A 14,308-nucleotide genomic window follows, 5' to 3' on the forward strand; every position below is an offset into this window, starting at 1 on the left:
TCATTGGACTCCAGAATATATATCAGCAAGGGTCAACAACCTGAAGTTTTTAGAAAGCGACTGCTTGTTTGTGTGAGGTATAATCTGTTTAGGATGGAGGATCAAGGTTCTGGGGGGAGGTGCTGGGCGGGATACTGGCCCAGAAAGAGGCTTCCGCCACATATAGATTAGTGCCAAACAGTCCAAATGGTGAGCAGCTGGGTCTCAAGTGCTGATCCTCAGCATCTACAAAAATTCTGCGCAGACTATATATATACTTTATAAAATTTACAGCCTTCACTTTTTTGGATAGTGAAACTAGCTGAGCTGCCTTCTCCTACTCATTCTCTGGCAGGTTCCTGCATGGGAGAAAGATCTTTCACAAACAACTGACAAGTTACGAGAGTATTTCCAGGAAGAAAAGGGTTAGAATTAACCTACTGTTTGCATGTAGAATAATTCAAGTCCTAACAAGGCTGCCAGAAACCATTTTTGTACTGCTGTAGACTCCTCTGTGCCACTGCTTCCACAAAGCTGCCCAGGAGGAACACATCATGCTCTGGGGCAAGTGGAAATTTGCAGTATAGGCAACTGCCACCTATCTGGATCCTGTCACAAAAGTAACAATATTTGAAATTTTCCTTTTAAGCCATTAAGAAAAGTTTTTCCTCTCATGAAAAATTTTCAAAATGTGAACCTCAGTACAGTAAAAAACAGCAGACAAGTAGCATACACCTGAAACACATGGTTTCAGAAACTGTGATTTAGCAATACATGTAGTGCAACTTCCAGTGTAAATCAGAAGGATAATCTCCACTGTGCTTTGACATACATCTGCCTTAGGGATTTACAGGTTTAAAAGATAGAAAACAAGACACGTCACCTTGTTCTACTGTAGTAAACCCCTGTGTCCACTCCTTTCTGCACTTAAGAATACACACAGATATCTTGGTGGGGCATCAGTTTGCCGAGAATTAAATAGCCAACAACTTTTCACTGCAGTACAAAAGAACTACAGTTACTGTTGCTGGCATGAAAAAAAACTATGTTTGTCTCTTGGCAGTTTTCTCACAAATGAATTTTTTATAGGTATTTTGGGGTCAGGGGTTGTCTGCTAGGCTGATGTATAAAAATGTCATGTGATGGCAAGTATATTCAGTTCTGCACTTTTTGCATTCTTTAGCCCTCCAATAAAGCACCCCAATCAACTTAAAGGAAAATGCTTACTATTGTTACAAATACCTGAGATACTACAGCTAAAATATAAAAGAAAGCATCTGTGTTTTCAGCTTGTTTGTTTTATTCATGGGATAGATCTTTGTGGGGATTTTCAAAAAGCAAAAAACCCCAATGCTTGTAAAAACCACAGCAGTTGGCAGGAGGACCATAGGATATATTTAAGATCTGAAACTAAATTGAGCTCCTTATTTTAATGGACTAGATTAAAATCTGATGGCAATACTTCAATGTTGAAAATGCTTTATGAACACTAATAAATCAATCAGTGAGCTGAAACAGGTAATTAATATTACTGTTCCATGGATTTTAATTGGAAATAAAGGTCAAGATACTTACATAAAACCAGATGGCGTTAAGTTGCTAATGGCATTAGAACTCAGCACTATGCTCTGGTCATGTTCTCAAATTCCAGTTTTATAAAGTTAGCTGGTGGAGTTAAGGTGGAAAGCATCTCTTCTCCCCAGCCCTGTTCATTGCATTACTCATTTAAAAGGGAAGATGTGTGCTCCCTGCTCCCATGCCTGATTCTTCCTTAGCAGTGCACCAAAGCAAAGCTGCTCTGGAAGAAGCCCAGAATATTTCTACCACTTCATCTCTACATATCACTTTACTTTTTCTTGAGACAGAGAAAACCCACCACCTACCAAGCAGATACTGATGTCAGTGAGATTAGTGAGTGACCCATCCCAGGATGGAGATTTAACCAACAATACCATCCCCAGTACTTTTTTTTTTCTTTTAAATAGAGTTGACAAAAGCATTATTATTTGTTAGAAGTGGGCAAGCATTTTTCATTTCTAGAGCTAAAAAAATTCTCCTGGCAACCTGGTTACAAAGTCAGCCAGCCTGATCAGAAAGGCCATATGCTCTTTGGCCCTCACTCACTCGGTTTTCCAGCCCTGCATTCCCCAATGCCAACCTCCTTTTCCTTTACAATCCCTTCAGCTGCTGCCAGTCTCTTTCTAATATAGTGGAACATAGCCAAGAAACAAAAGTAAAAAACATGGTTGCAAAACAGGTTTGCATGAAGCCTTCTGCTTCCTGGTGATGAAGAGAAAGAAACTCCACACGTACTGTTAAAAAGTTGAACGTTAACACTACAAAGCTAGAACAATCTGATCTTTAATTAAAGATACTGTAGGTTTGCTCCCCACTGATATAATTAAGGCTTAGTAATGTGAAAGCAGTTCACATATTAAAAGGCTAATAATCAGACAGTATCTTCTGCCTGACTGTGCTTTCCAAGTGCTCTTCCCAGGCAGGACCTCTGCAACTGTTGTCTGCACTTCTTCCACTACCACCAGCTGTTATATGAACAGCAGCAGCAAGTGCATGTTATTAATGTGATTTACATTCAACTTGGGGGTGCATCAGTTGCTGGCTAAAGCTGGTGAGGCATCTGCATCCACTGGAAAGAAATTTTTTGCACCGGTGAATATGCTTCCACCCAGCTCCCATTATTGTAACAAATACCATGAACAAAATACGCAAAAACTACAGTACTCTCATCCATTTGTTTGACAGCCAATTAAGGGCTTGACAAATATTCAGTCCTTAGGAGCAAGACGGGCTGGCTACATAGATGTGGCTTTTAAAATGCCACCACCTTTTTTAAATGCATGAACTCATTTTGAAAAATGCAAAAATGATTAAGCTTACTTTTCTACCCTGGCCTGGGTAGTTAGAAGCAGAATCAATGCTACAGAAACTGTTATCCCCACTAGCTACTTCTGAGTTGCCCATGAGAGCACAGCCTCTGGTTACCCCATGGAGAGAAGGAGTTGCAGGGGATGAACAACTGGCAGGATAGCTTTATGATCTGGGAATTGGAGACATAGAGCAACAGCGGTGACATAAAATAAAAGCTGCTCTGCATTTTGTCTATCCTAACAAAAGCCGAATAAAGCAAGACAAGCATCTATGCCCCTGTCTTCAGAAAGCATGTTGCTAATGATGGTCCAGCCATATTTAGGACAGATGGCTGGCATCGTTGATGGGGGTGTACATCTCAACTCCCTAATTGTGCGTGGGCGGGAGATAGGGACAAATACAATGCTATGTTTCACTCACTGACGTGCAGAGACCTTATTTTCACCCTCTTTCCACTGTCAAATGTATGCTTGCTCTGCCTGATGCCTCAGTAGATGTTTTGCTCAGATGGGACTTCTGCAATTGTTGAAATCTCTAAGCTTTATTTCTCCTTTCACTTGCACAGGTGAGAATAGGGAACAGCTCATCCAAAGTTATCTTTATGCTGAACTGAGCCACATCTGTCTAAGCAGCAACTTTCTATGCAGATTAGAGGTGCAAATAAAACAGTCTTAGGGTCACATACTTGACCTATTCAATCTGTTACATCCCAGGAGCATTTGACACCAGTATGGAATCTATTACTGCAAAAGGCGGCTTCTGAGGTGTCAGATGACAGTGAGATTTAAAAGCAGATGAAAAACTATTTAGAAGCTGCACTAGGCTAGAGCCTTCCTTGATCCAGATTTACACAGATCTATCTGCTCTATGCCACAGCTGCTTTGATCCTGTGGACGCTGTCTAACATGGAATATATCCTGCACTCATGCTGTGTGTAGGAAGTCGTCTTCAACTCTGGTTCTTGTTCACTGGGACATGGCTGCAGAGCTTGGCTTGTGAACAGCAGAGGGATCTTTATTTGATGAAATGTGAGATAAATGCCATGAAAACATTTTTGCTGGCTCTAACTCTGATTAAACACAAGGTTTCACAAGGCTTAAGCCGACCTGAGAATTTCCTTGGGATTCTTTCTAAAGTTTATCTTTTAACCACAAAAAATAATAATAAATAAAGTCAGGACATTGATGTCCAATGCCATTTGTCCAACGTATACAGAGAACCACAGCTGGGCTGCAGACGCTTCACACAGAACCCTGCTGCCCAGCAGATACCCAGAGATGGAGCAAGCCACCTCAAGGTGAGGAGGGCTGCCCTAGCCAGTACCACCACACTGCTGCTGGATGGTGGTTTTCTCCTCTGGGAGAAAAGCCACCTGCAAAACTTCCTAGATCAGTCCAACCTGACTGAGGCATTTACAACTCATTTTCTCGGTGCAGTGTTATGACTGCCTCATCAGCTTTTATCTTCTACTTTGCTGCTGCATGATGTTTTCTTAAAGTCTGAAAGTAAGCCCTTAAAATTCATGCTCTAGAAAGGTTTATAATCCCTTCCATGGACAAAGTTACTGCTGTGCTGTTCAAAGTAAATGTCCATTTTCATAGCTGATGTATAATTTACTGTACACCAAGCACCTGGATGGACAAGGCAGAAGCCCCTGCAGCAGGTTATGTTTCAGGGTGACAACCAGAGTGGCTTGGGCTTGGGCTTGGTCTGGGTGCACGGGCAGGTGTGGGGCTAGGGAAGCCCAGGCGGTGATCACACTTACATGGCCTGAGCTGGCATCAGAGCATGGGCCCAAGCACCCTGTATAAAAATCAAAGCTAACCTTGGTCCAAACTTCAGTGCCATGCTACCTTTGGTAGTATAAAGAAACTCATATGGCTTCACCATGTAGCTGCATGGGCCCCAGGACAAAGGAGAGCCAGGAACATTTGGCAGGGAAGGTCAGGATCACCATTCGGACTGATATAAATCATGGCTTCTGTCACAAAATGGCCACCTCACAGCCTGTTTCTGAGCAGGGTAACTGCTATGAATCCATACTGAATAACTGGGCCCTGGAGATCTTTGGTCACAGACCATTTTACTTGCAAATGATTTCTACGTGCTGTGAGGGTACAGTCACAGCTGATTCAGGAGCAGAAATCAAAAAGGAAAAATCCAGTGAAAGGAGAGGAGAAGGCAAACTAGTGCCAGGGAGAGCAGAACCAGGGGAAAAAAAAGGGAATAGAGCGAGGAAGATAGGGTCCCATATAGATATGGACTACTGTTATCAGACACTGCATGCACCAGTCTTTTTAGTAAGGGCACAAAATGACCTTAGATATGCATTTGTGTTACATAAACAGTACTCAGGGCCAGCAACTGCCTCAGGTTGCTCATGTGGGAAAAGCTGAGAAAATTGAAAAGTTTTGCAGGAAAAATATCAATATCATTGAGCCATTCACCCCTTGCATTTTGCTCTTAAATACCGAACCCAGTGAATAAGCGTCTGCAAAGTCCCTGGACACTAGTTTCAAATTGTTCCAAAGTCTCCATAAAGTTAAAGCAGCACGTTGAGGTAAAGATCTCGGTAAGGCAAACATAAGCACCTGCAGCGGCTGAGGTATTCTGCCTGATCTGACACAGAACAAGTGGACCACAGGATGGGCACATGTCTTGGAGATGTCCCCAAGAGCATGCCTGAAAGGCCAAAATTGGGGACAGCATGCCAACACTGCTCTGACCTCCCGGGCTAAGAACAGGCAGGGCTCAGTCCTGCAGCCCCATGACTCTCCCGTAGGAGGAATGCTCATCCAGGACTGTATCATGGGCTCATTTCCTGGCTCTGTCATGAGTTTCCTTGAAGAAACCACATATTTCCATCTGTAAGATGGAGATAACAACCTCCCTCATTTTCCGTGGTCACTGTAAAGACAAACCTAGAAATACCACAGAAGCAGAGTGTCTCCACAGCAGTGACAACATGAGTCCCTAGGCAGGACTCACACACAGGTCCAGAGTAGAGGAACACAAGTGTCATGGCAACACAGTCTGGCTAAGATGACAAGTCGTTAAGGTTTATAAAAGAGCAAATTCTCTTACTAACTTGCAAGCCCTTCTGGGTCTCAGGTGACATATCTGCAAAACACCCACCATCTTTGCTAAAAAGACAAAAATCCTACACAACTCCCTGCTGTCTGCATGATCTGCCAGTTCATTTTGAGGGCATCCCTGGTGCTGTCTACAATGGTCTCTACACAACGATACACAGGCTTCCAGCCAGAGCACCCAGCTTTCTGGGATGCACAATAAGAAGCCAAGAAGCTCTGAAAATTGGAGCCTCTGGCATCCTTGACCTGTGCTGGGGCCTGCACTTGGCTTTGACCCATGGCATGTCCTACAGCAATAGGGGATTTTTTGCAGCAGCTCTGCAACAAGCTAAATACAAGCAGCTGCTATGCTTCAGTTGAGACTTTTCTTCATTCAAGAAAGAAACATCTCAATTAATTTGTTTCTACTGCTGCTCAATGTTTTCCTTAACTCATGAGAACCAGGAGAAAAATAGGTGGACCTGACCAATAAGCCCAAGTGGGAATCAGGTTTGGCAACTTGGTGTGAAAGTAGGATTTAATTCCAGAGTAAAGGCCTAATATATCCCCTTTTTCCTCCACAGCTTATTCTACAAGGGCATCGTAGGGCTAGGAAGGCACAAAGAGAAATGACATGCAGCCGTGAGAGAAAGGCAACAGCTAAGCACAGCTTGGGCCCAGACAAACCAGCTGGTTTCTTTACCTTCTGCTCCAATAGATACTAGTTTGACTCCTTTGCTGGCAATGAAGTCCAAGGCCTTGTTCACATTGGAGATCTTGTGCACTCGCATTTTGCCTCTTTCAGGCTTAGCTAAACGTTCACCTAATAAGAAAAAAGGGGAAAAAAGAGTATTAGATAACAATTCTGAACACTTTCTTCCCTGGTGGGTGTTTCCCCACACTGGTGGCTCCTGCTGCTCAGCCAGGCAGAGGGTAGACCTCCCTGCATCCCTTCTCGACAGTGAATGCAGGACAGCCACACTCACCGTTAAGTACCCCGAGAAAGAATCAGACAGAAAAGTATCTTTTTGTTGCTGATAATTTAATAACAGAGGAACTATCAGCACTGAGTCCTTTCCACAGCAGGTTTGTATCAGAGGTGAAAAAGTCCTTCAAAACCACACTGACCCAGGCAGTGGAACTAACCTCTGTACCATTAACCTCAGATAACGATGCCTGGAAATGGCACAAACTTCCCTCCTTCACAAAGACAGGTGAGGAGCTCCCCTCCAGCATTTACAACACCCAATTTACAAAGCAAAAGTCTCCTTCTTGGAACTCCCTACAGTCAAATATGAGGCTGATCCTGTATCCTGCCTTTTCTTTTCCCTAGCCAGGATACAGACCTCCTACCTCTCTAGTCTATTCCCTGAATGGCCACAACTGCCTGCATCAGGAAATAAAATCAGTTATTTGGCCAGTGGCTTTATAACTGTAAGGACTGTCATCTCAACTCCTTTCCATTACATGTTTGATGTATTTCTAACTCCATACAATGGTGTGCACAGTGATATGCATTTTAAATGTTTATAATGAGGCAGAGAGAGGTAAGCAGCCTAGCTCTGAGGTAAGAGCAGGTAAATCTCTGACAGAAATGAGTCTTAGGGCAAACAACAGCTCCTGACTGGAACAAAGCTGGAAGATTTGGAAAAGCACTTTCTTAACCTTATTTATTTGAAAGGGTTGCATTAAATGCAGTCATGCCTTTCTTGACAGGCTGCCTGCAACTATGCTCACAGCCTACTTTTACTAACACTAACCCAACACAGAGTAAAGAAATTAAAGCTTGGGTAGGCAAGTGGACTTTCAAAGGTACCTCTGCTAGAAATAGAATTAGATGGGACATCAGGAACCACCTGTTGTCCTGGTTTCGGCTGGGATAGAGTTAATCTTCTATTAGCTGGTATAATGTTGTGTTTTGAATTTAGTATGAGAATAATGTTGATAACACACTGATGTTTTCAGTTGTTGCTAAGTAATGTTTAGTCTAAAGTCAAGGATTTTTCAGCTTCTCATGGCCAGCCAGCAAGAAGGCTGGAGGGGCACAAGAAGTTGGGAGGGGACACAGCCAGGGCAGCTGACCCAAACTGGCCAACGGGTATTCCATACCATGTGATGTCATGCCCAGTATATAAACTGGGGGGAGTTGGCTGGGGGGGGCGGATCACTGCTCGGGAACTAACTGGGCATCGGTTGGTGAGTGGTGAGCAATTGCATTGTGCATCACTTGTTTTGTATATTCCAATCCTTTTATTACTATTATTGTCATTTTATTAAAATTATTGTTTTCTTCCTTTCTGTCCTATTAAACTGTTCTTATCTCAGCCCACGAGTTTTACTTCCCCCCCTTCTCTCCCCATCCCACCGGGTGGGGGGGAAGCAAGTGAGCAGCTGCATGGTGCTTAGCTGCTGGCTGGGGTTAAACCACAACACCTGTGAACCACACAACACCAAAAAGCAAACAGAACAGCACTTTCAGATCACAAGTTCCAGAATACAAAAAAGATCTAAACAAAATGCAAGCAGGTTTTGCACTTCGAGAAAAAAGGTATGAGACAATTAAAAAGAGATCAAATGGGCAAGTCTAGGCAAGTAATTACTCACCTGACCTATTCAGTTCCAAAAGTCTCCTGCTATATCTTGAACCTGAATATTTAAGTTCATGCGAGCTGACTCAAAACCTTTATTTGAGGCTTAAGCGTGAGAAAGAAAAGTACCTTTTAAAGAACTCTTTTTCATACTAAAACTGGATAGCTTGTTTCCTAACAAAGGAGGGAAGAAAAGCTAAAAGGGAGAAAAATAGATTATCTCCATAGCCATGCCCTACAAAGAAAAAAAGTCTGAAAATGAAAATCCTTTAAAAGTGTTTCAGTGATTACTGTAGGCTAGTGTCATTAGCTCTCAAGCTTAAGGATAAAACCAGATTCACTTTCAAAATGAAACACTGATGTCTGACAATTTAAGTAAAAAGATGTATTTATGGTATTACCTCCATCCTAGGATTAAAAAAAATCTCTTTTGCTTTAATGGAGCCTCAAGTACACGTCATGGTATGTTGCTTTCCTTTTCTATTTGGATAATGCTAGTCATTCTAAATAAAAGTGGAAGCATTTTTTGTAACAGTTTCACAATTACATTTTTACATATCGTTTCACAATAGACTTAAGCAGACTCATGTTGCCAAATGTCAACAAATGGGTTGAGCCAGCTAAAAAATAACCATTTTCTTCAGTTCATGTGACTGTAAACTAGCCTTGCAAAAAGAAAAATAAAGACAAGCGATTAGGTTTCAGCTGGAACAGCAAGCTGATCCAATTCACCTTGTGGCTGCATGTGTAGTGCTAACACAAGGGAGAGCATCTGAACTGCTCTCCCTGGGGCTGGGGAGAGCAGGATTGTTCCCTCTAACAGCAATGTGATCCTCAAGCAATTGATGGTGATTGCAAAACTGCAGTTTCCCTCTCTCAAATACCACAATAGGATATTTGTTTCAGAATCATTTTTCCGAGAACTTAAGTCCCAAAACCTGATGGCTATTTCCTTCAGACTTGGACTTTATTACAAATTTAGATTTCCAGAGAAAAGCTTCATCTGGTTCCATGCTATACATTATTAATGACATGGACTGTTAAAAGGGAAGCCTGCTAGAAATATGTTCTACTTTCAGCTATTTGCATCATTGCTTTATTTCTCAGTACTTCTCCCAGCTGGGACAATGAAAATGGTCTACTCACTTCCATTCTCTGATTCTCATGTACTAGCCCAAGGCTGTACTTTAAAAGCCAAACAATGCAAGGAAGTGTTGGCACAGAAGTTGTTTACAGCAAATTTGTTTAGGAAAAATTTCAATTAGTCATTCCTTCTGTTGGGGGGGGGGGATAAAAGCCTTATAACTTCATTTTAAAAGTACTAAATATAAGCTTAGCCTTTTTCAGTCTTGTAGTATTTTTAAAATGGCTTTGTCAGGGGAAGGAAATGCATGCGGTGAAAAATGAAAGTGTATCTTTTGGGGCAATCGGGGGGGGCAACTGTTACTTCTCACCAGAGGCCAGCGGGAAAGGATTTGCAACAAGGAAGTCCCAGGACTGTCCCCTGCACAGTAGCTGGGGGAAACAGGTCTCCCACAGCCCCGGTGGCACAGTCCCTCTCCAGCCCCAGGGTCTCCAGCAGCTTCCCTGAGGCAGGCTCCATCCTTCCCCCCACGGCAGCCACCCCTGCGGCGGGGGCAGAGGGAGACAGCAGCCCCTCGGTCCCACACGCCGCAGCCCGGCAGCTAGGCAGAGGAGGCACTCGGCTCCGCGGGGCTCTTGGCCAGCCTGGCCGAGCGCGCTCACGGCTGAAGGCTCTCATGGTCATCACCCTCTGGGTTAGAGGAAAAGACCAGCCTGCCACAGAGCACCCCTGCCCACACCAAATTCCCCATCAGCAGCTCTGCAGTCCCCCAAAATATAGGAAGAGCAAGGTGTGGAGTGAGCCAAGAGCTGAAAGGAAAGGCCAGAAGCTGGAACTGGAGGCCTAGAGCCATCCGGAGACTCACCCTCTTGGCAGGTGATCAGTGGGAACCGTGGCAGGAACATACAGGCGAGCCCTTGCCAGCCAGCAGGAGACTCCTTACCCCCACGCTACTCCTGGGCTGGGCTGCTGCTTCCCCAGCTGCTGGCCAAAGGGGCTACTAGCGAGGCCAGCAGCTGGAAGAAAGCTCCACAAGAGCAGCGGGGCTCACAACTGGAAACTGAACCACCAATGATGGAAACGAAACGGGGGCAAAAAGAACTGTGCTAAATTTCTCCTCTTTTGCCCCTGTACCTAGAACTGTGGTTCTAGCTTCTGCTGGCTCTAAGGAGAGGATGCTCAGTCCCTTGTGTGTGAAGGACCGTGGCCTCTGGTGGGATGCAGCCCACAGCTGCTCCCCACACCTTTGCCCGCTGGTCATCTAGCGGCGGGCTGTGGGCACAGAGCCGCTCTGCAGCAGATGGGTAAATGCCATGCCCACACCACCAGTGCACGCGGAAGCCTTTAGCTTCTTCCCAAACTGAGTGGGGTCCAACAGGCCCTGCCAGTGGGCTCCCAACGGGACAACAGGAGAGGATGAGTGGGAGATGAGGCAAGGAAATCAAGCAGTGTGAGATATAAGACCCCCTGCTTTAGCACCAAGCCTCATCCGCCCTCCCCTATTCATGCTTCTCTCCCCTATCTTCCAGTTAGGCAATGAGAAACTAAGCATCAAGGCCCATCTGCCCCAGCTTCTAGGCTGCAGCCCCTCTTCTGCAAGGGAACATAAATACAGAAAATAAACTAATAGGACTCTGCAACCTCATTTCTTACAGGCACTGCAGAAGCAATGTGCGTGCTGCAAAGCTCTGATAATATTTTGAACTCTGATCCCTTCAAACCACCAGCATGAGCAAAAACCCTGAGGTTTTATCCTATATTCATAAATTCTGAAAAACACATATACTGACAGCATCGGGGAAGGGGAAGGCAGTTTGAGTGCTTCTATCATGGCAATTTTATTGGAAAACGTACCAAGCAAGTCAGGAATACAAGTCACTGGGTTGCTATTACTGGCTCAAAAAGCCATCAAAAGAAAGTCTGTGAGCATACAACCCCAGTTTCATACATACAGTCTTATCCCCCCCTCAGTGCCTCCCGCAATACTTTATTAAGGTATTTATTTCATCAGCACATCAGTAGGGATTACTGCTTATATGAAATAATCCCTGGGAGATATCTGTCAAGTAGTGGGATATTTGTGATAGGGAGTGAAAACAAATCTGACCTAACTTGTTCATGCCACTGGTTTTATTTCAGACTGGGTTTTCTGGGATTTTGCTTTTTTTTGGGATTTTTTTTTTCCCTGAAGGCTTGAGCACTGAGCTCAGATTGAAACTAGAATGGAAAAACTTCAGTCACAGCTGAAACTGAACAACACAGAAGATTTACTGGTTTGACTCCCCTCTTCCAATAACTTTTTTCCTATTCCCACTGTCATGTGGCTTTGGTATGATTTGCCAGTGTAGCATTCCCACACTCTTCCCAGAGCTGCTTCGTCAGCCCTGCCAAGCAGTAAGAGCCATTGCCTGAGCCTTCACAGGAGGCTGTGCATTCCTGACTGGCAAAGGAAAGCCGAGAGGCAGGAGCAGGAATGCAATGGGCAGCGTGCACAGGCCATGAGGCTTGGAGTACATTCCAAAAGCACATTAATGGTCACTGCTGGAGACAAGATATTTGGTTAGGGAGAAATTTGTTCTGAATCAGAAAGCAGCTGTTCTTATATTCCAGCAAAATCTGCAGCATTACAGCCCTTGCTGTCCCTCTTCTGCGAGAAAGGGGGAGGACAGATTTCAGAATGGAGATGCTCAGGACACTTGAGAGCACCACACAGAACCTCTCTCACCTGAAATGACTTCCAGAAGTAACATGAGTTTAAGACCATCCCTGAAATCTTCCTCTATGTTCTCAATCTGTGTCCCAGCCTTGCGGAGGTGAGAATTACACCATGCTGTAAATGTCTAAAACACAGGAAAGAAAGAAAGAAAGAAAGAGAAAAAAAAAAAAAAGCAGTCAGTAAACTTCCCAGAAGCCAAACAACAGTTCAGAACCAAAACAGTGCTGCTAGGCACCATGACATAGATTCAAATGCTGGTTAGGTTATCATCTTTCCACCCACTGTCCTTGTCGAGCACAAGCGTTAGTACCTAAATATCCAAAAAAGTTGCAGGGTGTTCCTATGACAGAGGGAGTTTGAGACAGACAGTCACTTCATGGCTCCAGCATGTCTGATTTTCTGGAGAGGCTCCTGCATTTTGTGTTTGGTTTAAAATACCTTAAAACTGATTTTAAGGCATGCTAAAGTGCTCAGATTGCTAAGGACTCCAGTGGTGTTAGATGACACATCTTAACATAATATGAAGGAGAACAGAAAACAGCATTCCAGATCTTCTAGTCTCTAGACATGTGCTTGAGAAAAAAAGGACCACTCTTCTATGGCCCACTGCCTCTGGTCTACTCCATCCCCAGCAAACACTGCAGCCCTTAGACTGAGGGACAGCATGCTGAGCTCCTCAGCCACATAAAACACATCCCAGTAGTGTCTGTCCTGCTGCCTCCGTTCTCACCAACTTGCTGCTAAGCAGACCTCCCTCCCCTTCGTGACTGTCCCACCTTCCCTCCCCCATCAGGTGGAGGAGTAAATGCTTTCTGAATAACAATGCTACCACCTGTCTCAGCAAAAGTGCAGGTCCTAGAAAGGATAAAAGTATGCATTACTTAGTGACACTACTGTCTAGTACAGTCCCAGACTCCTACTGTTTGAGAGCCTCTGGCAGAACGATCATTGCAGCCACCTCAATGATAGAAATCACAGCCACTCTGTAATTAGTGATATCGTGCACCACCACTGGAATAATAATATGAGTCTGAAGTGCAGGAGGGACTGAGGTCCAAACTACAACACAGCCAGCAGCATTCAGGCTAAACAAAACTCTTTTTGGAAATGCCTTCTGACCTCAAGTGGTCAGGATAAGAGGATGTCTCATATGAGAGAAATGAATTTCACCACAACTGATGACAAGACACATTTTCTGTGGTTGCAATCTGTCAGCCCATGTTCGGAACAATGGGCATGTGGGGCACTGACAGGGAAGAGACCATCTCATCCAAGAGATGTGATAGTAGGGATTATCTCAAAAGAGCACCATGGGAATGTGTCCGAAAGAGAAAAGTGCTACCATTCAATGGTCAAAACACGAGAAGCAAATATAGAACACCTCAGACACTTCAGTGTGGCATGGTCTTAAACAGGTGAATCAAAGAGCCCAACCTGGAGATGCAGAAGCTGTTTGACACAGAAGTACTGTTTGAAGAGTAAATGGTTGCAACTAGTTCTTTTAAGGCAAACAAGTTTGTCCAAGTGCTAATGAATGCATTTCACAGTGTTTGAACAGGACACCAAGTAAATCCTTCCTTTGTACAAACTGATAACCCCTCAATCACTCTTTAAATAGCTCAAAAAATGAGCAGCTCCAAAAGCTCAGTGCTACACAAGGAAAGGAGGTCTTTCTTCCCTCCCTCTCCCAGATGTGATCCCGGAGCCAATTCAACTCACTGACCCAGCAAAGAACTCTTTACTTTCTTTGGTAAGGCTAGTGTTCTGCTCAGTAGTGCATGGAGGCAGTTTAGCAAAGTCTAACAAGCAAGAGAAAATTGGGCATACATGGCCCAGGCAGGAGGGTGGAGTGGACCACAGCAGTCATGCCATCTTAGGCTGTTGGGGAACCACAGCAGAATGGACTCAGCTGATACTGAAGCATGGCATGCCAAAAATTTAGAAATGCTTCACCACTGCTTACACCATGCAGAGGATTTCA

The 14,308-nt window shown here is 44.2% G+C and overlaps 1 protein-coding gene across 9 annotated transcripts in view; it reads right to left on the bottom strand.

Annotated features, from left to right (window-relative positions):
* Positions 1 to 14,308, bottom strand: part of ACTN1 (actinin alpha 1) — a 93,281-nt gene that overhangs the window by 36,846 nt on the left and 42,127 nt on the right. For all 9 annotated transcript variants that reach the window (XM_030042056.2, XM_030042041.2, XM_030042049.2 and 6 more), the window contains exons 2-3: positions 12,337 to 12,451; positions 6,643 to 6,762 (exon numbers count right to left, since the gene is read on the bottom strand). In XM_030042056.2, coding sequence (XP_029897916.1) covers positions 6,643 to 6,762; positions 12,337 to 12,451 — 235 coding nt within the window. The remainder of the gene's footprint in view (positions 1 to 6,642; positions 6,763 to 12,336; positions 12,452 to 14,308) is intronic.

The sequence above is a fragment of the Aquila chrysaetos genome, chromosome 2, assembly GCF_900496995.4.
Source record: "Aquila chrysaetos chrysaetos chromosome 2, bAquChr1.4, whole genome shotgun sequence".
In the NCBI taxonomy this organism is placed as follows: Eukaryota; Metazoa; Chordata; class Aves; order Accipitriformes; family Accipitridae; genus Aquila; species Aquila chrysaetos.